This window comes from Mesoplodon densirostris, chromosome 5 (genome assembly GCF_025265405.1).
Source record: "Mesoplodon densirostris isolate mMesDen1 chromosome 5, mMesDen1 primary haplotype, whole genome shotgun sequence".
NCBI lineage: Eukaryota > Metazoa > Chordata > Mammalia > Artiodactyla > Ziphiidae > Mesoplodon > Mesoplodon densirostris.
In genome coordinates, this window is record NC_082665.1 from 53,140,783 (window position 1) to 53,167,759 (window position 26,977).

Here is a 26,977-nt window from a genome sequence, read left to right on the forward strand (position 1 = left end):
GAGTTAATATTTGCTTTGGACTGTTCTGCTTATTTAGTCTCAAGTTTTTTCCAAAGAGCTAACACTAAAAGGCTGCTTTCCTATTTGCCTAGTGAGTGTGTGATTTCACACATAGTTCATGATGTGCTTCTATAGAGACGAAGTATTAGCTTTTCTTCCTGTGAGCAGTGTACTCAGCTAGGTTGGGAAATGTGAACTTTGTAGTCTCATGATGTGTCACACTTACTGAAGCTCACGTAGATTCCACTTTGGAAATGTCTCCTCTTCACTGTGCTTTCTCTTCTTCATTCCCTGGCCCTATTTCGCTATGATTACATGAACTTCTAACAAGGTTATTCTCCCCTAGTCCCTTATCCAGTTGGTCATCCTCCACACTGCTGCTAAAGATAATTTTCAACAGCAGAAATCTGACCACTCCACTGCCATCCTTAAAATACACCGAAAACCTTTTATTGCTTCCACATTCCTTACAGGATAAAACCCAAATTCTTTAAGCAGTTATTTAAGGGCTTTCCAAGTACCACTCCCAAAGCTACCTTCCCAGCTGTATTTCCTTCCATTGCTTCTCACATGCCCTAAGTCTCAGCCACACTGGCTGAATGAGATCATACCTCTTGCTCCCAGCCTTTCATCTGCATGGACTTTCCTTCATTCTCCTTTTTACTTGAAGAAATGCCTTTCTGTGAAGGTCATTTTATGAATGTCCTTTTGGGGTAAAGCCTTCTTCAGTCTATCCATTAATCTCTCCTCTTCTCCTACAACATTTGGCACATAATCTCTTTAATTCCACTAAATAAAAGACAGAGATATAATAGCTAACATTTTTTGAGTTTTACTGAGATACTATTGACAGATAAAAATTGTATATATTCAAAGTGTGCAATGTGATGCTTTGATACACATATGCATTGTGATGACCACATTCAACCTAATCAGTGTATCCATCACTTCACATAGTTTCCCTTTGTGCGTTGGTGGGGGGGATGGTGAGAACTTTGAGATCTACTCTTTGAGCAAATTTCAGGTGTACAATACATTACTATTAATTATAATCATCTGTACATTAGGTCGCCAGAACTTAACTCATCTTATAACTGAAAGTTTGTATCCTTTGACCAATATCTCCCCATTTCCCCTTCCCCAAGCCCTGGCAACCACATTCTACTCTCCATTTCTATGTGTTGGGCTTTAAAAAAAAAAAAAAATATATATATATATATATACATATATATATGTATATATATTCCACATATAAATGAGATTATGCTGTACTTGTCTTTCTGCGTCTGTCATTTCACTCAGTGTAATGTCTAGGTTCGTCCATGTTGTCACAAATGGCAGAATTTCCTTATTTTCTTCTTTTTTAAGGTTGAATAACATTCCATTATGTGTGTGTGTGTGTGTGTGTGTGTTCATGTGCCTATATCACATTTTCTTTGTTAATGGACATTTAAGTTGTTTGCATATCTTGGCTACTGTGACTAATGCTGCAGTGACCATGAGAGTGTAATATAACTTAAATATAGCGATTTTGTTTCCTTGGATATATACACAGAAATGGGATTGCTGGATCATATGGTAGTTCTGTTTTTATCTGTACTGTACCATGATGGCTGTACTAATTTACATTCCCCTCAACAGTGTAGAAGGAAGGACTCCCTTTTCTCCACATCCTCACCAACACTTACCTTTTGACTGTTTTAGTAAGAGCCATCCTAACAGGCGTGAGGTGATATCTTGTGGTTTTGATTTGTATTTCCCTAACGATTAATGATGTTGAGCATCTTTTCATAATAGCTAACATTTATTGAGCATTTGTTGTATGAAAAGTATTCTTTTAAGCAGCTTATACATATTAATGTATTTAATATTCACAATAACCCTTTGAGGTTGATACTGTTGTTATCTTCCATTTAATGGTTGGGAAACATGAGCACGTAAAGGTCAAGTAACTCTGGAGGTCACTTACCTTATTAGTAGCAGGGCTGGAATCATACCCATGCAGACTTGTCTGTTGCATCTTCTTCTAGATTTTAATCTCCTTTGAGTAGATAACTTATTTATGTTTGTGTGACAAACAGGAATATAGTATCTGACATACTGTAGCCAACCAATTGCTTTATGGCACAATGTATTTAAATTATTATGAAATAGAATCTTTTGGGGTAAGGGAAATTTTATTTTCAAAAGCTTATAGGAAAAACTCTTAGAAAAATTAAGGAAAATACAGCACAGATCAGTAATTAAAAACTTATACTGAGATACATCCTATGGCTCTTGGAGTTTAGCATATATCTTTTACAGTTTCTCAATTACATCAACAATATTGGATAAATGTTTAACCCATATTTACTATAGACTATTCTTCAGGCACATGCAATTTTACATTTTCAGTAGATTGCACTGGCTTTCCCATGTACATCATTATAAATTGTCTTAGCTATAAAGGTTTTAGAATAAATAGCACACTTCCAGGTGACTGTTAGGTCCGATGTTGGGTTGGAAATTTACTTTGTAGTATAGCTTCCAGTTTTTAAAATTGGATTTCTGAATAACACACTCTAAAATCATACTGATTACCTGGAAAGTATTTAATATATGCAGAGAGATTGAACATGCACCAATAATCATATTTGTATGTTGAGGCTGCTGGAAATTCAAAAATGATAAAGAAGAAAACATTTTAAAGTTGATTCCAGAGACTTCTTTATCATCTATTCTATATACACAGAGTGATAGAATTGTGGCTGAAGAATGCACACTTACAGCATGTTTTGGTAGAACTCTTAAGGGGGAATTAACTTGAAAATTGCCATTGGATTTTCAGACAGGGACACAGTCTAAGCATCTCAATCTTTTCTATTCGGTTTGTTTGTTTTTTAAGTAATTTCTTCTTGTGGAGGGAAGCTTTAGGAGTTTCTTCAGTTATAGAACTCAAATAAGATTCATAAACAAAAGGCATAATACAGTCTGAAGCCTTGCTAACCCTCTTACAGCTCATCTCTGTAACCTGGAATTCTTTTAATGTGTAGGAATGGTGAACATTTTTTAACCTTAATGACACTATTGTCTTTAAAAGCTGTTAAAAATAGCAGAGACAAAGAGGTAATATTATAATATGCAGTTTAAGGAAATTTTGAGTGTCATTATCTTCCTGAGCAGTAACCATGAACAAATTGTCAAAGACATTGTCTCTTTTAAATGGAAAGATGAACCTATGTATTAGCACCTCAGTAAGACTGGGAATATGTGGGAAACATAATCATAAAACAGCAATTGCTGGGCTGCAGCACGGTCACCCAGGACACTGTTCAGCAGAGGTCTTGGAATTGTCAGCACCTGCAGAGATCTGCCTGCGGAGATTACCTTTGCTGGTAGATGCAAAGCTTTGCCCTTGAAGATTTTATGTCCTTCCTTCCATCTTAACCAAGGGAATTTAGATTAGATTGTCTAAATAGAGAATGCATTCCATAGGCTGAAGAAACTATGCGCATCCATTTTTTTAATTAATAGAATATTTTTTTATCTGTTTTAGGTTTATAAGAAAGTTGAATGGAAAGTAGAGAATTCCCATATACTCCTTCAACACTCGCCATCCCCGTTTCCCTATTATTAACATCTTGCATAAGTGTTGCACATTTGTTACAATTGAGGAGTCAATATTGCTACATTATTAAGTAAAATCTATAAGTTATATAGGTTTTCCTCTTTGTGTTATATATTTTATGGGTTTTGACAAATGTATAATGATTTGTATCCACCATTGTAGTATCAGAATAATTTCACCACCCAAAACATTCTCTGTGCTCTGCCTATCTGTCCCATCCTTCCTCCCGTCAAACCCCTGGCAACCCCTCTTTTGACCGTCTCCAGAGTTTTGCCTTTTCTAAAATATCCTATAGTTGGAGTCATACAGATTGATATAGAATATTAATGAGATTGGCTTCTTTCACTTAGCAATGTGCATTTAAGTTTCCTTTATCTTTTCATGGCTTGATAGCTCATTTCTTGTTATTGCTGAATATTCCATTGTATGGCTGTACCACAGTTGGTTTATCCATTCACATACTGAAGGACATCTTGGTTGCTTCCAAATTTTGACAATTATGAATAAGCCTACTATAAACATTCATGTTCAGGTTTTTTTGCGAACTTACATTTTCAACTCACCTAAAAATTGTAATTGTGATTTTGATTGAGAGGAAAGGTATAGGTTTTCAAGTTAGAAGGACTTGGTTTGAATCCTAACCTTCATTTTATTCATCCAATAAATTTTTCTTGGTAGTCTACTGTATTATCTCTACAGTGCTGGGTGTTTGAAATGCATAAAGTGTACTCTGCCTGTCAACTGTGTGCCTTGTCTATATTAAAGAGCCTTATTATACCTCTGATTCCTTATCTGAAAGATGCCTACCTCCTCAGCTATTTGCAGTTTTCTACTGTGTTTTGAGAATCAGATGAGCTATCATGGACAGGACTTCGTATATTTCCTGGCAATAAATGCTCAGTTGCTACATTACAGCCCATTGAGAAAGAGGTGATCAAACTTAATAGTTTATTTTCTTTCTAGTCCTTCTGATCTATAGGTTTTTTAATGTTAAATATGGAAATTTTATTTAATACTAAATATGGAAAACATTTTAATACTTTTCAAACAATATTCTTAACTTAACCACAATTTAAAATGAAATAAGAACATATCATTTTGATGAGTATTGGGCTTGAGTTGAGAATTAATTTTGAACTCTGGCTCCACTACGTACTGGCTTGGTGATGTTAGTTTAGTCTCTTGGCTTTTTAGGGCGAATAGTGTCCTATCAGTCAAAGGAAGCATAATAACATCTGTTCACCGCACACATTTATTTGCTCATCATACAGGGCTTTTGTGAGACTCAAATGCAAAAATGTACAATGTACATAAAAGAGTATTGCAAACTATAAGCACCACAAAATGTCCATTATTATTACTATTATTGTTCTAGTGTATTTTTTACTTTTAATTTGGCTAACCCCTTACTAAATCAAGCTGTAGGGTTTTTCTTTTTTTCACTACATCTCTATTGTGATCTGAATTTTCTGGAATCCAATAGTCTACTGATGCTGGAGGGTCAATATAGTTATATTCTAATTTCAGTCATGTGTTAGGATCTTCCGAGAAGCAGATATTATACCAGAATGGATTAACATGCCAGGATTGTATTAGGGGAAACATCAATGTGAGAAAACAATGAGGGAGGAGCTAGTGGGCTGGAAGAAATGTCAGATGTCATTATAAATCTTTTCAAAGGAAAAGAGGGACTTCCCTGGCGGTCCAATGTTTAAGACTCTGCTCTTCCACTGCAGGGGGCCCGGGTTCGATCCCTGGTTGAGAAACTAAGATCCTGCATATTGCATGGTGCAGCCCCCCACCAAAAAAAAAATGGTCAAAGGAAAAGAGAAAGGGATGGAAGGTTGAATGGACACATCCTAGACTGTCCTGCAGCCTAAAGGAGGTTTGGCAGGGAGTCCTTGAGCCATAGCCAGCCCTCAGGGAAGAACCTTGTCTGCCTTAGTATCCCTGCTGTGCTCAGTCCTGAGCTGGGAACAACTCCTGGAAAGTGTGGCCTCAAAACAAACTTGGTGATGGATTAGAGTGCAGCAGTTGGGGTCCTTGGTAAGTTACATTCCCAGCATTTGGGGGGGTCTGTGAGGTACATTTTAATGTTCATCACTCTTCACAAACATTATTTCACTTGAATAATAAAGAGAAAGCATTTATTTAGTTGATGCTTATATAAGAATATGAAGATGTGAAACAGGCAGGTGAGATATGCAAACCTTAACAAGCACAGAAAACCAACTGAATGCAGAAGAGCCATTTCCTGCTGTAAGAACTTGTTCTCCCTTTCTAGATGGTTTTTTTGTTGTTGTTGCTTTTTGGTTTTTATTTTTTGCCCTTTATTTTTAGCCATGATGGCTAGTCTTCCAGAAATTCTGCAGATTATTAAACCATTTCCTAAATCAGAGCAAAGATATGGCACATTTTAAAGTTATGATGGGCCTCTGAGGGTGTAAGACAAAGTGTTCAGCAAGTTAAAATCTTTGGGAGTAAGGGAGAGTTTCAAAGCTAGAGGCATATTCAGGTCCAGATCTTAAAAGATCTTTAAAAGCATTCCTCCATTCTGACATCCTTAGAAATGATAAAACTACCTTTCAATACAGCTTCCTATATTTCTTATTCCTACTCACTGCCTTCCTAAATTATCTTGTTCTCCTTCCCACTTTTCCTCCCACTCATCAATTAAAAATAATGACTGCCAGGGAAAGTGGCGTATATGAAAAGTTAATATTAATAGATGACATTATTGTCTAAGTTCATGCATTTCAGAGCAACACCATTCAGTTCCCACTGTGGACAAGCTACAACGGGTACCAGTTTCTATGCTTACCTGGTCCTTGAGGCAACACAAAATCTCTTAAGGCTGGAAGATTATTTCATTTTCATATAAGAGGTTATTCTGTTTCCTGTTATGCAACTATTTGTTTTACTTTTAAATGTTTTAAAGAAAATTTTATCTTTCCTGTGTTCTTAATCTCTTTCAAAAATTATATTGGACAAATGTTTCTATTTCTCCTTCCCCCTCAGAACTAGAAAACTAGATTTCATAGTAAGCTGAGTTTAGTTCTTAAAAAAGGGAAAATGCCATAGAAAGCCATCATTTTCTTCCTATGACCTTAACTTATATTACAACCCCTGTGGGGAGTTGTCAATTAAAAGCCTGGAATTTCACAAATCTAAGTCTTGGAAATCAGCCAGCAATCTGCATCAAATATGTGGGAAAGCCTACTAAATAACTTTTTAACCTTTATTACTTACTATGTTTTATTGTACAAATCTATATCCTCAGGAGACATAGGCAACGCTAATTGGAATTCATGTGAAGAAAAGAGCAAAAAGCTATTTCAACCCATGTAAACATTTTTTTGGTACCTAGTTAAATACTTAATGGGGAATATTCCGGAAGCAGGCATACTGGACAAGATCACTCAACCAATTCAGAAGCAAGAGTTTACTACTCTGCTCATTGAGGAGCCCTGACAATTTATTTTCTATCCCCGGTAATTCACTACCTCAATTATAAGATAAAATTCTCTAATGCTGTTGATTACTTTAAATACTAAAGCAATACAATTAGCACAAGCTGTTATTAACAGAAGCTCTCTGTGAAAACAATGATGACCTTATTGGCTAAAAATCTTTGTGATATATTTTTTCTAAGGCATTTTGAGGAATATCAAAGCTATTAGGAATTTGTTGTTTGGGGGTTGGGGAGTGTTTTCAAGGACAGCTTTGATTATCTCAAATCAAGAGGTCTTTTCGTTGTCATGGCATTAAATTATTTGCAGAAAACAAATTTAATAATGTCACAATAACTATGAACTCTTTCTGAAGACAGGCTCTAGCTAAATTCCAAAAAGTTTCCATTAGTTCAGATGATGCAGTTAATAGTCATTTGTGAAGCATTGTGCCTGCTTTCCTGTTGATAGTGTTTTCATGAATACAGTACAGCTATTGTCTTTGCTAAAATAATTAAATCATATTCACAAGTTCAGTACAACTTCTGTGGCAAAATGCAGAGGAAAATGTAATTTTTCACCATTCAGATAGAAATGATTCTGTTAATTAAACCTGGAGCATAAATGTATTCATCGTTCCTTTGCATTACTTTAACCCGGGGGAGTATTCAAATATGGGTTTCTTCTACCTACCTCTTTGGTTAAGCTGGTTCCAAATGATCCAGATTCTTCAGGATCTGGTTAGAGACAATGCAAGAACTAATCAAGAAATTGAATTGGGGGAGAGAAACAAAAGGAAAATAATATTTTACTGATTCTTTTCATTGTATCAATTGTCTGAGTGGACTCTCCTTAAAGACACAGCATCAAGTCCTAGATAATTAGGAGAGAAGCATGATAATAGAAAATAGTCAACTTTATGCACTTAAACTTACATAAATTATTAATACATAAATGTTTTTAATTTTTACAATGAGTAAACTGTAGAATATAAAGGAAAATATGTTTAAACATTCTCTTGTTTAGTCTTCACTATGAAAATCTATTTTAAAATAAAATGTAGAATATTGTTCTTTTCATATACAAATTTGAAATTTCTGGTTCAGTGTAGTCTCCCAGCCCCGCCCCCTGCCACACACACACACAGAGCATGAAGTGTTTTTAAGTGTTTTTATTTGACTTTATCCCTAAGAAAGGACCAGTGTCTTGGCTTGTTGACAGAGATCCCATAGCCCAGTCAAAAACTCATCACTGAGGAATGAGGACTTGGTGACACAGAGCTCCCCTGTGGAACAAATTTTTGGAAATCCCAGTCTCATCCTCAGAACAAAGAATGTGAGGAGAGTTGCCAAAGAAACCCTAAATCCTGATGCTTTTAGTGACATTTCAAATGTAAATCTAGGTCAGTGCACTATTTTACATTTATGTTATATTCCATTAAAAAAAATTTTTTTAAGCAAAAATAGCTTTTTGGCAGGAACAATGTTAAGGTATTGATTTTTAATCACCACAGTGCCCCCCATCCCCACCATCCTGGATTCCCTAGAATTTCAAAGAATAGTATATGGTTTTCTGGAATGTTAAACGCAGACTAAAGAATATGGGCCGTGAGAATATGATCTGCTAGAGTTCCTTTCAGTGTACTGCAGTGGGACTTTATTTTATGCATTATTATTGAGCACCTGCAACCTTCATGGTGCTGCAGTGAATTTCAAAATGAGCGAAATGTAGGCTTTTCCTTCAAATAGGTTGCAACATAGTGGATAAATTAAACTGATAATTTCCCTCTTTTTGGAAATAAATTAAACTTTAAAATACATGAATAAATATAAATGTCTAGAATTTAAGCTCCATGAAAGCAGGGTTTTTTCCTTTTATCAATTTGGATAGCCCACCCTAGAACAGCACTTAGCACAAAGTGGGCACTCAGTAGCCAATGAATGAATGATAAAAAATTATAAACACTGTAATATATATATGGAAAAAATGAAACAATGTATTTGGCTTTCATTTCTTTTCAGTGGGTTTGTGTAGAGTATTGTGTGGATACACACTCTAGTTTATATTTTGTATTAATGAACATTTATGTTCCTCCAGTTTTTTAGTATTCAAAATAATGCCGTTATCTTTATATACAGTCCTGCACTTGTGCAGAAACTTATTGTAGGATAGAGTCTCAGTGGTAGAATTACTGGATCAAAGGGTATTAGCATTTTAAGATTTGATAGATAACATCAAATTGTACTTCCACAACTTCTCTTCAATTTAGAATGAAACTTAAACATTTTATGTTTTAATTCAAGGTTACCTTTGACAACCTGATGAAAGCTTTGAATTCTCTTTCTTTAAAAACAGATGTTTCAGTGTACCACAATATGGGAGTTTTTAAAATAACTTAGAGGGTTCATAGATGCCCTAATGTCCATTCATGGATCCTAAGTTAAGAAATTCTAACAAGCACAGGAAAATCTGTACATTTGCTGATGTAAAATTCACGAGGCATTTCTCAAAAAATAAAAATAAGGGCCCACAAATTAAATAATTTCTGTTACTTTTAAATCATCTCTAAATAAGGTTTTTGTTTATAATTTAAAAGTGACCCCAAATGGAATCCAATGCTAGTGTTGATGATGAAAGTAAAGAAAAAGTAAAAAGATGTTACAGTTTATTGCATTTTATTAGGAAAATTTTATGTACATTTATGAATTTGGGAAAACTGCCAGTTTAGGACATGTTCCTTATGAAGAACAAAGATCTAATCTGTAGAAGTTACTATAATAAAAAATGGAAAAATACCAATGGCATTTTTCACAGAACTAGAACAAAAAAAATCACAATTTGCATGGAAACACAAAAGACCCCGAATAGCCACAGCAATCTTGAGAAAGAAAAATGGAGCTGGAGGAATCAGGCTCCTGGACTTCAGACTATACTAAAAGCTACAGTAATCAAGACAGTATGGTACTGGCACAAAAACAGAAATATAGATCAATGGAACAGGATAGAAAGCCCAGAGATAAACCAACGCACATATGGTCACCTTATTTTTGATAAAGGAGGCAAGAATATACAATGGAAAAAACACAGCCTCTTCAATAAGTGGTGCTGGGAAAACTGGACAGCTACATGTAAAAGAATGAAATTAGAACACTCCCTAACACCATACACAAAAATAAACTCAAAATGGATTAAAGACCTAAATGTAAGGCCAGACACTATCAAACTCTTAGAGGGAAACATAGGCAGAACACTCTATGACATAAATCACAACAAGATCCTTTTTGACCCACCTCCTAGAGAAATGGAAATAAAAACAAAACTAAACAAATGGGACCTAATGAAACTTAAAAGCTTTTACACAGCAAAGGAAACCATAAACAAGATGAAAAGACAACCCTCAGAATGGGAGAAAATATTTGCCAATGAAGAAACTGACAAAGGATTAATCTCCAAAGTTTACAAGCAGCTCATGCAGCTCAATATCAAAAAAACAAACCACCCAATCCAAAAATGGGCAGAAGACCTAAATAGGCATTTCTCCAAAGAAGATATACAGATTGCCAACAAACACATGAAAGAATGCTCAACATCATTAATCATTAGAGAAATGCAAATCAAAACTACAATGAGATATCATCTCACACCAGTCAGAATGGCCATCATCAAAAAATCTAGAAACAATAAATACTGGAGAGGGTGTGGAGAAAAGGGAACCCTCTTGCACTGTTGGTGGGAATGTAAACTGATACAGCCACTATGAAGAACACTAGGGAAGTTCCTTTAAAAACTACAAATAGAACTACCATATGACCCAGCAATCCCACTACTAGGCATATACCCTGAGAAAACCATAATTCAAAAAGAGTCATGTACCAAAATATTCATTGCAGCTCTATTTACAATAGCCAGGATATGGAAGCAACCTAAGTGTCCATTGACAGATGAATGGATAAAGATGTGGCACATATATACAATGGAATATTACTCAGCCATGAAAAGAAATGAAATTGAGTTATTTGTAGTGAAGCGGATAGAGCTAGAGTCTGTCATACAGAGTGAAGTAAGTCAGAAAGAGGAAAACAAATACCATACGCTAACACACATATATGGAATCTAAAAAAATAACAAACAAAAAAAACTGGTTCTAAAGAACCTAGGGGCAGACAGGAATAAAGACACAGACATAGAGAATGGACTTGACACAGGGAAGGGGAAGGATAAGCTGGGACGAAGTGAGACTTATATGCATGGACTTATATACATTACCAAATGTAAAATAGATAGCTAGTGGGATGCAGCCTCATTGTAGAGGGAGATCAAATCAGTGCTTTGTGACCACCTGGAGGGGTGGGATAGGGAGAGTGATGCAAGAGGGAGGAGATATGGGGATATATGTATATGTATAGCTAATTCACTTTGTTAAAAAGCAGAAACTAACACACCATTGTAAAGCAATTATACTCCAATAAAGATGTTAAAAAAAAAATGGAGTTTGCCATAAGAGAGAAAACCAAGTATCACTCAGTGCCTCTGCCTGGTTGGTCCCTGGCTATGACAGACTGGTGAAGTAGTTCTCATCTTCCCATTTATAGAAATTCAGTGTTCAGATCAGATGAAATTTCCTCCAAGAATCCTAAACCAATACCCTCAAGCTTTTTGCTGTGATTCCCTTCTCTGCTTTGCCATACCACTTTCTCTACCTAATAAGCAGCTCATACAAATTCCATCATGTTCCTTCAGGAGTAGGCCTCAGTATCTTATTTATATATTTCCCCCACAAAGAACATCTAGCACTCTGCCTATAATAGGTGTTCAGTAAATACTTGATGCATGTTTGAATGTATGAATAGATGATTTTTGAGATAGGCCTTGAAGGATATGTAGGAATTCAGCCAGAGCAGATGGTCCCAAGGAACAATAATAAAAAATGAAGCAGAGATGGGGTAAAGCCTAAACTAATTGAGAAGAATTGTAACTTATGCAGCCTCATAGATCATTCTATGCTTAGAGTATAATGTGGCATGTGGTAAATTGAGAAGGTAATTTTCAGCACAGCAAATACTGGTACTGTATTTTTTAAATTGTATTGTTTTTATAGATCTCCCTTCTATGGCATAATGTGGATTATTACATTGACCTATACATCACTAAAAAGATATATATTTTGAGCACTTCCAAGTAACATGCCAAACTTGGAGGTAATATAAAGAACACATATATTAAAACATATTCCTGAGTACTAGCAATAATAATTTGGTAAGATGTTTTTTTCCATCGAAATGTTATTCCACAGTTGAATAACATTTATCTAAAAGATATAATATAATGCATTTATAAAATTATAGGAACTGATGAGAGAAAGAGAAAAGAAGAATTACTCTTTTTCTTATATGTAGGCATTACACAATTATACCTACATTATAATATATGACACTTGTGAAAGGTAGAAAGTAAAGTTTGAACAAATGTATTCCTACCTCTGATTCAGCAAAAACCCAACTTGACCCCCAATACCCAAGTTTATAAAGAGAAATTGAAAATGAAAAAGGGGATAGAATAACAGTTTTCTGTATTTCTCAAAATGACATTTGATTCCCTCAGATGTCTTCTCCCACCTGCCATGCAGTCCAAGTTACTTGGGAATTATAGGCCCTTGTACCACACACACGCACACAGACACACACAAACAAATCTTACTTGTTATATATTACACGACCTTGACAAAAATTTTAAACTCTTGTTTCATTTAATAAATTTATAGGAGGAATTATGAGATAAGATAACTGTGTCGGGCCTCCCTGGTGGCGCAGTGGTTGAGAGTCCGCCTGCCGATGCAGGGGACACGGGTTCGTGCCCCGATCCCGGAGGATCCCACATGCCGCGGAGCGGCTGGGCCCGCGAGCCATGGCCGCGGGGCCTGTGTGTCCGGAGCCTGTGCTCCGCAACGGGAGAGGCCACAGCAGTGAGAGGCCCGCGTACAGCAAAAAAAAAAAAAAAAAGATAACTGTGTCATTGAATCATAAAATCAGGTTTGGAAGACTCTTTAAAGGCATCAGCTTTATTCTCTATCAGTAGAACCATGATATTTTATCATATCAAATAAAATATATATGATATGTACACTTTAGAAAGCATATATAGTAGGTATAATTTGTGCTTGATTATAGTACATGAAGTAGATTTGCTAAAACAGTATATTTTTTGTAATTTCTTGGATTGGATTGGATTCCAATATTTCAAAGTTAGAAATCAATCCTCCTATTATAGTTTAATATAATATGTTTCTGTGAGGAAAACAAATTTGATAATAACCAATGTTACTATGTGCCATTGCTTCCTCCATCCCTTCATTCATATTCAGTGATTATTTAGTCCTACACTAAGATTCTATTTTACAACAATGATTCCTTTATTGGAAACCACAGTTTTATTAAATGAGTGAAGGTCTAAATCAGTAGTTCTCAACTAGATGGGATTTCAGGGGGCAGTTTTGCCTCTCAGGGGACATTTGTCATGTCTGAGGATTTTCTTGTTGTCATATTGAAGAGAAGGTGCTACTGGCACCCAATGGGCAGAGACAGGGGTATTGCTAAATGTACATAGGACAGCGCCCCACAATCAAGATTTATTCAGCCCAAAATGTCAATAGTAATGAGGCTGAGAAACACTACATGTTTTACATGTTTTAATTAAAGTTGTACATATCTTAATTCACTAATAAAGCAAATAGGGACACTAGCATGTTTATCTGTCAAAATCAAATACATATGAACGTAATTTCTAAGGATAACTCTCATTTTTACCCACTTCCTCCCCAACAATTCATTTGCACAAATATATCTCTAAAATTTCTGTAGAACTGGAATTTAGTTTTTATGTTGTAAGCTCTAAGCCAATTATAATGTGATTAACCCTTCTATGGCACCTAACAGGGATACAGAGCTAAAAAAAAAAAAAAAAAAAAGTAGCTTTTAAGGATGATGTTGCTTTTAAAGTATCAGTGCAATAAAAAATAATTAACCATGCTAAATTGCAGCATGTAAAATAGACTCTGATGAATTCTGGTCCTGTATTATTCTATATTATTTGCTGTACTTCTGCTTGAAACATGGTAGCAGATTCTGATGTTTAAGTGACCTCAGCTCAAATGTCTAGTTGTCAGCAATGCAAAGAGAATGATTACTCTGACCTTGATAGTCCTTAAGAATTACTTTATACAGAAAAAGAAATTCTCATCAATATTGCCAAAATTATTACAGTTTTATTATTTTAATTAGAATTATAAAGTGTTCACCTAACTTCAGAAGGTTGCCAGTCTGTTTCAGTGCCTCTTTAAATTATTTGCTATATAAAATGCATAACTATAACTATCTTGTACTTTATGATCACTTGCCTGAGAATTCTACGTGTGAGAATTATTTGGTCAAGAGATTTTTCTTATGCTGTGCTTATCTCATTTTATTCCCACTGAATTCTCCTATGTAGCCTTTCTTGGTTCTATTGTTCTTTATCTTTAGCTAATAACACTTCATAAGAATCATTAAATTATTACACACTGCTTCTCAAATATAACACGTATTTTTTTAAACATCTTTATTGGAGTATAGTTGCTTTACAATGTTGTGTTAGTTTCTGCTGTGTAACAAAGTGAATCAGCTATATGTATACATATATCCCCATGTCCCCTCCCTCTTTGATCTCCCTCCGCCCTCCCTATCCCACCCCTCTAGGTGGTCACAAAGCACCCAGCTGATATCTCTGTGCTATGTGGCTGCTTCCCACTAACTATCTATTTTACAGGGGATGGGGAAAGGGAAGCTGGGACAAAGTGAGAGAGTAGCATTGACATATATACACTACCAAACGTATTTACGTTTTACGTTATGTCAGGACATTTTGATAGCAACAGTGATAATAATAATTCATAACACTATGTTAAAATTTTAAAACACATTTAATACAAAAGGTGATTTAGCCCAGGTTAAAGTATCTTATGACATACAATATACACATAGACATAACATGTATAACACAGAAATTCATACCCTTGTGCACACAGACAGTTCCTTCTATATTTTATATTTTGCCTCTTTGAGGAAGGACATCATAGACATTCTATATTTGCAATTGTATCCAATAATCTCTATGCTACAAAACCATGAATAATTTAACCAACTGATATTACAGGGAGAGAATTGCAGGGGAATTATAGTAGGCTAAATTTAATTCAGACTTGGCAATTCAAAGATAAAAATCTCTTGCTTCTATGAAAAGTATAAACAGAATTATTTGTCTTGACAGGTGCTTTGGGTCTCCCTGGCACTTCATCTCAAAGACTGAGACGTCTCTAGAAATCAGGATGCTAATTCATCACCAAATCACAGTAGTCTTTGTAGCTACTTTATCCCTTGGGTGTTAGAGATATTAGCCCTCCCACATGTGTAAGCCTTAGTCTTTCTATCAGATGAACCTGGAGCCCTTATACTCTTACCTGAAGAGGAAAGCTGTTGATTATAACAAACTTGAAAATTATTTCTAAAATCATCGTGACTGTGGCTCCTAATGCCACAAGTGATAATGCAAATGATTATCATGCATTCTGCCCTCAGTCTGTGGACCAGGGCTTCTATCTGTAACTATTGCCCTTTTACATACTGCCCTCATTCTTGTCAGATCTCTTATTTCCCTTGCATTTGCCATGCTCTGAAGAGTCCTGTCCTGGCTAATTTTGGATATCGAGCTGTCGCTACAAGACTCAATCCATGAATTTGCAAATACTTTTAAAAATAACTCTTTGCTTTGTGGTCATCACAAGTAAGGAAAAAGTCACTTCTTAGTGTCATTTGCAGATCACATAGCACAAACAATCCTTAATTTCTCTTGAAAGGGAAGGGAGAAATGTCCTCTCCTGTAGTTTAATCCATAAACTCGTAAGAATGTTGGCTTTGTGTTTGTTTCTCTTCAAGTAAGAGAGGGCCATCCAAGCCCAAATCCATATTCCTTACACATCGAAGACACTGTATGACAGCCTTTGCAGTATTTGGTAGGAAAAAGAATTCTCAAAGTTCCAGTGTTGTCAAATCCTCCCTGGTTTTTAAAGATGTTAATTTGATAACCAAAATGGAAAGGATGGTACAAGCTTCAGATGAAAAATCATCTTATTAGATGGCCAGTAAATGCCAGACATTGTCCCTGGGATACAGTGATTAAAAATATATGGTCCTAAATTTTTAGAAATGCACAGCCTTCTGAGACTGACCCAGGAAGAAATAGAAAATATAAACAGACAAATCAAAAGCACTGAAATGAAACTGGGATTAAAAATCTTCCAACAAACAAAAGCCCAGGGCCAGATGGCTTCACAGGTGAATTCTATCAAACATGTAGAGAAGAGCTAACACCTATCCTTCTCAAACTCTTCCAAAATGTAGCAGAAGGAGGAACACTCCCAAACTCATTCTAAGAGGCCACCATCACCCTGATACCAAAACCAGACAAAGATGTCACAAAGAAAGAAAACTACAGGCCAATATCACTGATGAACATAGATGTAAAAATCCTCAACAAAACACTAGCAGACAGAATCCAACAACACATTAAAAGGATCATACACCATGATCAAGTGGGGTTTATCCCAGGAATGCAAGGATTCTTCAATATACGCAAATCAATCAATGCGATACACCATATTAACAAATTGAAGGAGAAAAACCATACGATCATCTCAATAGATGCAGAGAATGCTTTCGACAAAATTCAACACCCATTTATGATAAAAAACATCCAGAAAGTAGGCATAGAGGGAACTTTCCTCAACATAATAAAGACCATATATGACAAACCCACAGCCAACATCATCCTAAATGGTGAAAAACTGAAACCATTTCCACTAAGATCAAGAATAAGACAAGGTTGCCCACTCTCACCACTATTATTTAGCATAGTTTTGGAAGTTTTAGCCACAGCAATCAGAGACGAAAAAGAAATAAAAGGAATCCAAATCAGAAAAGAAGAAATAAAGCTGTCACTGTTTGCAGATGACATGATACTATACATAGAGAATCCTAAAGATGCTACCAGAAAACTACTAGAGCTAACAATGAATTTGGTAAAGTAGCAGGATACAAAATTAATGCACAGAAATCTCTTGCATTCCTATACACTAATGATGAAAAATCTGAAAGTGAAATTAAGAAAACACTCCCATTTACCATTGTAACAAAAAGAATTAAATATCTAGGAATAAACCTACCTAAGGAGACAAAAGACCTGTATGCAGAAAATTATAAGACCCTGATGAAAGAAATTAAAGATGATACAAATTGATGGAGAGATATACCATGTTCTGGGATTGGAAGAATCAACATTGTGAAAATGACTCTACTACCCAAAGCAATCTTCAGATTCAATGCAATCCCTGTCAAACTACCACCAGCGTTTTTCACAGAACTAGAACAAAAAATTTCACAATTCGTATGGAAACACAAAAGACCCCAAATAGCCAAAGCAATCTGGAGAAAGAAAAACGGAGCTGGAGGAATCAGGCTCCCGGACTTCTGACTATACTACACAGCTACAGTAATCAAGACAGTATGGTACTGGCACAAAAACAGAAATATAGATCAATGGAACAGAATAGATATCCCAGAGATAAGCCGACACACATATGGTCACCTTATCTTTGATAAAGGAGGCAAGAATATACAATGGAAAAAACACAGCCTCTTCAATAAGTGGTGCTGGGAAAACTGGACAGCAACATGTAAAAGTATGAAATTAGAACACTTCCTAACACCATACACAAAAATAAACTCAAAATGGATTAAAGACCTAAATGTAAGGCCAGACACTATTAAACTCTTAGAGGAAAACATAGGCAGAACACTCTATGACATAAATCACAGCAAGATCCTTTTTGACCCAACTCCTAGAGAAATGGAAATAAAAATAAACAAATGGGACCTAATGAAACTTCAAAGCTTTTGCACAGCAAAGGAAACCATAAACAAGATGAAAAGACAACCCTCAGAATGGGAGAAAATATTTGCCAATGAAGAAACTGACAAAGGATTAATCTCCAAAGTTTACAAGCAGCTCAGTATCAAAAAAACAAACAACCCAATCCAAAAATGGGCAGAAGGCCTAAATAGACATTTTTCCAAAGAAGATATACAGATTGCCAACAAACACATGAAAGAATGCTCAACATCATTAATCATTAGAGAAATGCAAATCAAAACTACAATGAGATATCATCTCACACCAGTCAGAACGGTCATCATCAAAAAATCTACAAACAGGGCTTCCCTGGTGGCGCAGTGGTTGAGAGTCCACCTGCCGATGCAGCGGACACTGGTTCATTCCCCAGTCCGGGAAGATCCCACATGCCGTGTAACAGCTGGGCCCGTGAGCCATGGCTGCTGAGCCTGCAAGTCCGGAGCCTGTGCTCCTCAACGGGAGAGGCCACAACAGTGAGAGGCCTGCGTACCCCCCCCCCAAAAAAAAATCTACAAACAATAAATGCTGGAGAGGGTCTGGAGAAAAGGGAGCACTGTTGGTGGGAATGTAAATTGATACAGCCACTATGGAGAACAGTATGGAGGTTCCTTAAGAAACTAAAACTAGAACTACCATATGACCCAGCAATCCCACTACTGGGGATATACCCTGAGAACACCATAATTCAAAGAGTCATGTACCAAAATGTTCATTGCAGCTCTATTTACAATAGCCTGGACATGGAAGCAACCTAAGTGTCCATCGACAGATGAATGGATAAAGAAGATGTGGCACATATATACAATGGAATATTACTCAGCCATAAAAGAAACGAAACTGAGTTATTTGTAGTAAGGTGGATGGACCTAGAATCTGTCATACATAGTGAAGTAAGTCAGAGAGAGAAAAACAAATACCGTATGCTGACACATATATATGGAATCTAAGGGAAAAAAATGGTCATGAAGAACCTAGGGACAAGACGGGAATAAAAACACAGACCTACTAGAGAATGGACTTGAGCATATGGGGAGGGGGAAGGTTAAGCTGTGACAAAGTGAGAGAGTGGCATGGACGTATATACACTACTAAACATAAAATAGATAGCTAGTGGGAAGCATCCGCATAGTACAGGGAGATCAGCTCGGTGCTTTGTGACCACCTAGAGGGGTGGGATAGGGAGGGTGGGGGGAAGGGAGACGCTAGAGGGAAGAGATATGGGAACATATGTATATGTATAACTGATTCACTTTGTTATAAAGCAGAAACTAGCACACCATTGTAAAGCAATTATACTCCAATAAAGATGTTAAAATATATATATATATATATATGGTCCTCTTCCTGCTGTGATTGTGCTTTCATCATACTAATACATTATGTACTTGAAATTCATACAGCTTTAAAATCAATTATAAAAATTATAAAATTTTTAAATCAATTATAAAATATAAAATTATAAAATTTGGTGTATATTAAAGTTCTGTAGAGAAGAGGAAAGAAAAATGGTCTGTAAGAAAGAGCAAAGCATTAAATTTTTTGGAAAAGGAATTTTTTATTTCCCTGTACCTAGCAAAGGATTCACCTCATTGGTACCGAAGCTGTGTAAACTGTTTTCACTCCTTGACCAACCATGGGAGCACTGTCAGTAGTCAAAAGAAGGTGTGTTTTTATAATTATAGTAGATAATTAGAGGTGCATGTCTTGCCATAATTTAAGAAGAGATTCACATTATATTAGAGTCATTACATATTCAAGTGTCTTGCTATATATTGATGAAAAAAACAAAATATTAAATCACAAAATGGTTTCCATGGTTTGGCAAACCTGCATGAACAGATCCTAAAATACATGATACAAGTTCCATATTTAATATCCAAAGTATTGTAGAAAACAAGTACTATAATGTGAAATAAAGCAATTTCTTAACTATCATCACTTTGCCTGTCTGCCACCACATATCTAAATCCTCACAATTTTTATTTTAACAGGCTGAAGAGACCTTATAGTCTTATGCTTTTCAAAGATTTATAGCAAAAAGGAATTTAAAGTATGGTGGGCACTAAACAATTAAAAATTATCGATGGAAAATTGTAATTTTTTTAACATCTTTATTGGAGTATAATTACTTTACAATGATGTGTTAGTTTCTGCTTTATAACAAAGTGAATCAGTTATACATATACACATATTCCCATATCTCTTCCCTCTTGCGTCTCCCTCCCTCCCACCCAGTAATTTTTCATTATAAAACAGAATGTAATAAAAATTGTAGTAAAATTTTATCTCTAATAGCAAGTTAAAAACACATTCTCATGGCTTATACTTTGTATTCTTTATTTTAACAATGTTAAAAATGCTGGAAAGTAGTTGTGCAGTATATTTACATGAAATTTGTGTTCTTTGTAATGCTTTTGTTCACTGGAGCAAAATTGCTTTAGAGGAAAGTAGCTTCCTTCAATTGACAGAATTTTAAAATAGGAATTTTATTACCTTTTCTTTCTTTACTAAGGTTAATGATTTTTTCCCTATATGAAATTTTTATATGTTGTGATTGATGGGTAACAGAGAAAGATAGTATCCACCCTGTCTTGTTTCTTCAGAAAGTCATAAGATGGTCTTATTCATGTGTTGTAAATTGCCTTAGCTTTGCACTTTAGCACCACCTGGTGGACCAAATATCATTTCTTTTTCTTTTCAGTTTAAAATAAAGTTAGCCCCTTCACATTCTGTACCCAATTATGACATATCTTAATAGGTAATTAATTGTAAATGTATCTAACTTTAAAGATAGTTGTAAACAAAATAAGGTAAAAAGATCTGATATATTTCCTAAGTACTATACAATTGCCAAGTTAAATGCCTATGTTTCTTTAAATTTCATAAATATGTACAGATTTGAATAGTATGTTACATACGTATGCAAAAATGTGGGTATTGTTGATAATTTAATTATTGATCATCATGTTCTTTTCAATAAAGAATTAAATAAGACCAGGAAGTTTTCTGTACCTTAGTAGCAAACTACTGCTTAAGTTAGATTGTCTACCCAAAAAGCAGTGTAATCACTTCATGAAGAAATTTCATACTACAAATACTTTTGTTTTTGGCTGCCATGCAGTTTGCAGGTTCTTAGTTCCCCGACCAGGGATTGAACCCACGCCCTCAGTAGAGAAAGCGTGGAGTCCTAACCACTGGAGTGCCAGGGAATTCCTTGCAAATTCTTTTCCTGTTAATATTTTATGTATAATTAAAATGAAAACTAGTATTTTAACCATTACTACTGTAAAGCAGGCCATTTTCATACTCATTTTGCCACTTATATTTAAGATTCTGTTGTGGTCTTATATGTATTAGTTCTTAGTTTTTAATAGTTTTTAAATTTTTTCCAAATTTAAGCTTAACAATATTTTCAAATGAAAAACACAAACATATTTAAAACTAGTTTTGAGAATTTTAAGCATGTTAATCTCTTTGTATAGTCCCACATTTCTATGAAATATAGTGAAGATTTTTCTTATGAAATACAGTGATGGTGAAAATAAACCCTCAGATTCCACACTGTTCCTTTGGCATATACTACTTATCTATTCCTCGCTAAAACTGAGAGGTTTATAGATTTGAATTATGTGACATTTGAAGGCTAAATAAGAGCTGTTGATATTTATAGGAAATATGTTCTAACTACATACTTTGTTGTATGCCATTTAAGATAAAATTATACTACATAAGCTTCATTAAAACATGCATCTTGAACTGAAGTTATTTACTTTATTTCAAGAAAACATTTAAACTCTTCTCTTCTTCTGTTCCTTTTTTTCTAAAGGTCTTGGATGGTATACTGTAAACTCAGTATATGGAGATACCATTGTCATGCCTTGCCGACTCAGTGTACCTCAGAATCTCATGTTTGGCAAATGGAAATATGTAAGTGTGACCTACCTTGGACTTGGTTAATTGCCTCTAGTTTTTGACAGAAAATTCCTTCTGTGAGTAGATGTGAATTTCAAATTAACGTAATGGCAATATTCTACTGTAGGTATAAATGTAAAAAGGTGAAATTAATGTGTCGAATATGTCAAAAGAATAATCCCTAAGTCTTACATAACAAACGCTATTTTAAAATAAAGCCAATAAATAGGTAATTCTTAGCTCAAATTAGTCCGAAAGGTTCACCCTGAAGTGTTTGAGGCAGAAGAAAAGGCAGAGTTCCAGGGTAAAATCAGTGGAGTATAGGACAGAGCTTAGTGGAAGATGGCAGCCTTTCTGTACACACTCATGTTTTGTTTGGTGTGGTTACTGCAAAGGCAAGATGTATCAGAAGCCAGAGCATTCAAATGTTCACTGAAAATTAGTCATCAGTATTAGAAGCCTGTTACTGGTACTTGGTCTTAGAACTCAGTAGAAGTGGTAGGTCCCTTTAAAATTTAACATTGCTGATTTTACTCATTTTTTGCAGGTAGCAAAATCATATTTTCCCAGGTATCAAGGTACCGATGGGTCTGGAAATGAAGGGTAGATATCCTGGTAGGTGATGTGGAAAGGCTAGGTAACTTTGATAAAATATCTCAATTTCATTACCAAGACCAACAAAAGGTGTCTGTGTGGCACAATTTCCCAGTGCTAGATCACATGAGACTCACAATGGTTTGCAAGCTTAAAAAGAGGACATATGTTTCATTGAACACAACTGGCAAATTTTCCCTAGGTCCATGAAATGTTAAAAGGTATTTGAATAGGAAAAGGATTTGATGGTCCAATAATTTTTTTTGACTTTGGGCATAGATTTTTATTATGTATTATTCTTACACATGTAAAAAAAAAGCAGAATTAATTGGTTGATATATTCCTGAAAGCATCTTACACTTCTGAATTACTTCAAATCCAATCACACTTCTTCTATATTACTTTAATTCTTGTGATGGTCCAATAATTTTTGAAAAGTTTTTTTACTGCAGTACTTCTCAGAGCCTTTCCTATATTAAGATACATGATGAATTGTCTGAGTTCATTCATTTCTTAAGTTCATTGAACCACACAACTTTTCCTTTCAGATATCTGCAAGAACAAATGTTCTGCAGAATAGAAACGTATGTAAGTTGCACCCCAGGAGTAGTATAACACAATATTTTTAAATATGGTTCTGAAGTCAGACTGACATGTTCTACCATGTATTGGCTGTGAGATTCTGGATGAGTGAATTAATCCCCATTTTCTCATATTAAAAAATGAGATAATAATAATCTTCCTTATAGTGTTCTGAAGGTTACATGAAGTAACTCATATCAGAATATTTACCTAGTACTTGGCACATGGTAATTGCACGAAGAGTGTAAGCTGTTATGAGTGTGGGGCTACTAAGCTCTAAGCACACTGTGTGAAGGGCAGGTGAAGGCAAAAGAAGGAGGTGAGGCAGCATAGCACTTCCCTGATCCCTCCTCCTGTTATCCAGCTCACACTGGGTAATTTTTAACTATTTCTGGCTCCCTATAAAAATGGAAATATGAAGTTAAGGCCTATGAGGACAAAGTCTATTAGCACCCCCAAAATTCCAAGGGTCTGGGAGACTACCACCTCATTCACCATTGAGTCAAACTTAGTGCTAAAATAAATAGAATACAGTGGTGAAAACTTCTGTGATTATAGACATTTCTGATGCCCAGGAAATAATTTTCACCTAAATGGAACTGGCACAATGGCAGTGAAAACAAATAATAATGGCAATTTTCAAATTGTTAATGAAACAAAAACCTTCAGCAATAAACTGATGAGATACATTTGAAGTACCATACGCTCTAAAAGCAGTCCTGATTCGCAAACATAATATACAACCTCTAATTTAATGTAACCTGAAAGACAAAGAGCAGATTTGGAAAGAGTCAAAGGGAGCAAACACAGAGGAAAGATGGATTAGTTTCTCTCTTACTGCACGGTAATCTCCCTGTGAATGGAGATCATAGCTCCCTGTGCACCCCGCCCTACCTCACTCCCACCACCTCTTCACCAGCATCTGCCTCTGTGCCTGGTACAGAAGAGGCATCTAACGGCTGTCGAGAATGATATAATGTAGTTATAATGGAGCCGGGCTGTGGAGCTCCAGTCTTGGCCCTGCTGAGATACACTGGCTGGGGCAATGGACCAGTTATTTAACCAATCTCTGTCTCGATTGTCTAAAAATGAAGCCAATATTATGTGTAATTTACAGGGTTGTTATGAATATTAAATCCATTAATGCATGGAAAGCCCAAAGAAAGTACACTGGCATACAGTTAAGTGCTCAAAATTTAACTATTATTTCTTGCATAAGTGAACAAATACAGAAATTTAAGATACTGGTCTAACTGGTCTAACATATTTTTCTTAATGAAGGAATGATTTAGTACAAGGATTTGCATTGTAAACCTGTGGCAAAATTAAAAGATTTAAGGAGAGTATTACTGATGTATTCAGATATTCAACCATCTAAACCTTTTGGACTCCAAGATTAGCTTAGTAATTGTCTTAGTCAGCTTGGGCTGTTATAACAAAATACCACAGACTGGATAGTTTAAACAGTCATTTATTTCTCACAGTTCTGGAGGCTGGGCAGTCCAAAATCAAGGTGCCAGCCGATTCACCTCTTGTGGAGGGCCCTCTTCCTGATTTGCTGACAGCTGCCACTTGCTATGTGCTCACAAAACCTCTTCTTTGTGTTCTCATTGAGAGAGAGAGCTCACATGTTTCTTCCTCTTCTTATAAGGGCACTAATCCCATCATGAGGGTACCATCCCCATGACCTCATCTAAACTTCAACACCTCTCAGAGGCCCACCTGCACTAATCCCACATTGGGGTTTAGGGTTTAGGCATATAAATTTAGTCCATAACATTAGTAAGTATTAATAATTTTTAAAATGTTACTCCTTATAGCACCTTGAAATTTGTCATGCATTTTAGAATGTTTTATCATATTTTATTTTCTCAAAGACCTTGTGAGGTAAGTAGAAGAGGGATTGGCCCTTATTTTAGATTATTGCTAGTAGGTAAGAGAATGTTTGTGGGAGCAGAGAAAGAAATGAATTATGTCTCAGTGTTCTTGGCATAATTGTATATGCCAGATTTTATATGAAAGCCCTTCGAGCTAAGTTTTAAGATTCAGATAGCAAAACTATGGGTTTTAGTGATTAATCTAATTCTGTTGCTTAATGGACATGATCATTCCACAAGGGCAAATACTGTTCCTCCATGAAGACTCATTAAGCTGTGTTATGTGTAAAGGTCAGCTGTGTCAGTTCTGGCTGAAACTTGAAAAGTGTGGACACATAAAGTATGTGGATTAAAGTAATGAACATGCTAAAGATAATTGCCTAGGATTTCTAAATGAGTGTTTGCAGCTCAAGTGTATGCTTGCTCTGATAGTTAGCTGAAAATCCTTTTGTAACATAATACTTATATGTTTGTTTTCATCTATATTTTTTCTTTTACATTAGACATAAGGCCAAACCTTGTCATTTTCAAACAGTTACTAATTCTGTCCTCCAGATGCAAGAAAAGCTTGGATTCCTAAAGTTCTGTCCTTTCATTTTTGTATATTTAAATTGATACCTGTAAAAGAACTTACAGCTTCTCCTCTTATGAAGAGTAATTTTCTATAACCAAAGATTTATATGAGGCACTTATCTAAAATTATTCTTCTTGGACCAGACTACAAATTTAGGTGGAATAATACAGCCAAGAAAATTTTATTGTTCTGGCTGTAATCCTGAAACATCTAAATATGCCTGTTTTTTAAAAATGTATTGTTATTTCAATTTTTAGGAAAAGCCTGATGGCTCCCCAGTATTTATTGCCTTCAGGTCCTCTACAAAGAAAAGTGTGCAGTACGATGATGTACCAGAATACAAGGACAGACTGAACCTCTCAGAAAACTACACTCTCTCTATCAGTAATGCAAAGATCAGTGATGAAAAGAGATTTGTGTGCATGCTCGTAACTGAAGACAACGTGTTTGAGGCACCTACAGTAGTCAAGGTGTTCAGTAAGTAGTCTGCAGTGTAACTACTAAGTGGATTGTTGGCTGGTATTACAAAATGTTCTTTAGAAAGAAGACTGAACTCTCTGTAGTGTCTCCACAGTAGGCATCTATGTAAGAGGACTTCTAGAGATCTTCATTCTGCTCATGCATGCTGTCAGTGAGGAAAACAAAAAACCTGAAATGCAAATACGAGCTTTACAATGAGGAACTAAAAGAATATTCTGTTGTTTTGTTGGGTAAAATTTCCTGTGATATGAAGTACTGCTAAATGAAAACTGGCATGTGATCCTTTACTTTCACTGACGTACAAATAAATGTTCTGTGATATATATTGATACATAAATATATAATACATGCACATATTCATGCATATCGTGCTTACATATATATGCATTAGGCTAAACCATATAAAAGTTGCCATTTGATATGTAAAAACAATAAAGTACAAACAAGAGACCTAAGTTTTCTATATATATATATACATGTGTGTGTATATGTGTGTGTACACACACACATTTTGACCTTTAATGCTTAATGCTAGTTGATTTACTTCTTGAGACTGTTCAGGCGGTTTAGAAAATTGCCCTAAAATAAAGAAGTTCACCACACTCTAAATGTGTACATGGAATCCACCAAGGAGAAAAAGTAGAGGAGGGTTGGAACAAGAAAAGGTTGTAGAAGAAACTTGGAATAATTACTGGAGGTTACTTTGCCTTATGATAATATATAGTCAATGTGCGTGTACAACTAGCTATGCAAATGAATGACTTGAGAAGTTCTAATTAAAACTTTTTTATCTTTTAATATTCTAATAAAATATCCCACCTTCATTACATCCTAATAGAAATTACAGGGAGAAAAATAGGTCTCGAAAGTTTCAGAATGCCAGTCTTTTTTAATTAGGGAAGAA

The 26,977-nt window shown here is 35.4% G+C and overlaps 1 protein-coding gene across 1 annotated transcript in view; it reads left to right on the forward strand.

The window, feature by feature from the left end:
* Positions 1-26,977, forward strand: part of ALCAM (activated leukocyte cell adhesion molecule) — a 208,301-nt gene that overhangs the window by 127,355 nt on the left and 53,969 nt on the right. The window contains exons 2-3 of the mRNA XM_060098739.1: positions 21,881-21,981; positions 25,851-26,070. Coding sequence (XP_059954722.1) covers positions 21,881-21,981; positions 25,851-26,070 — 321 coding nt within the window. The remainder of the gene's footprint in view (positions 1-21,880; positions 21,982-25,850; positions 26,071-26,977) is intronic.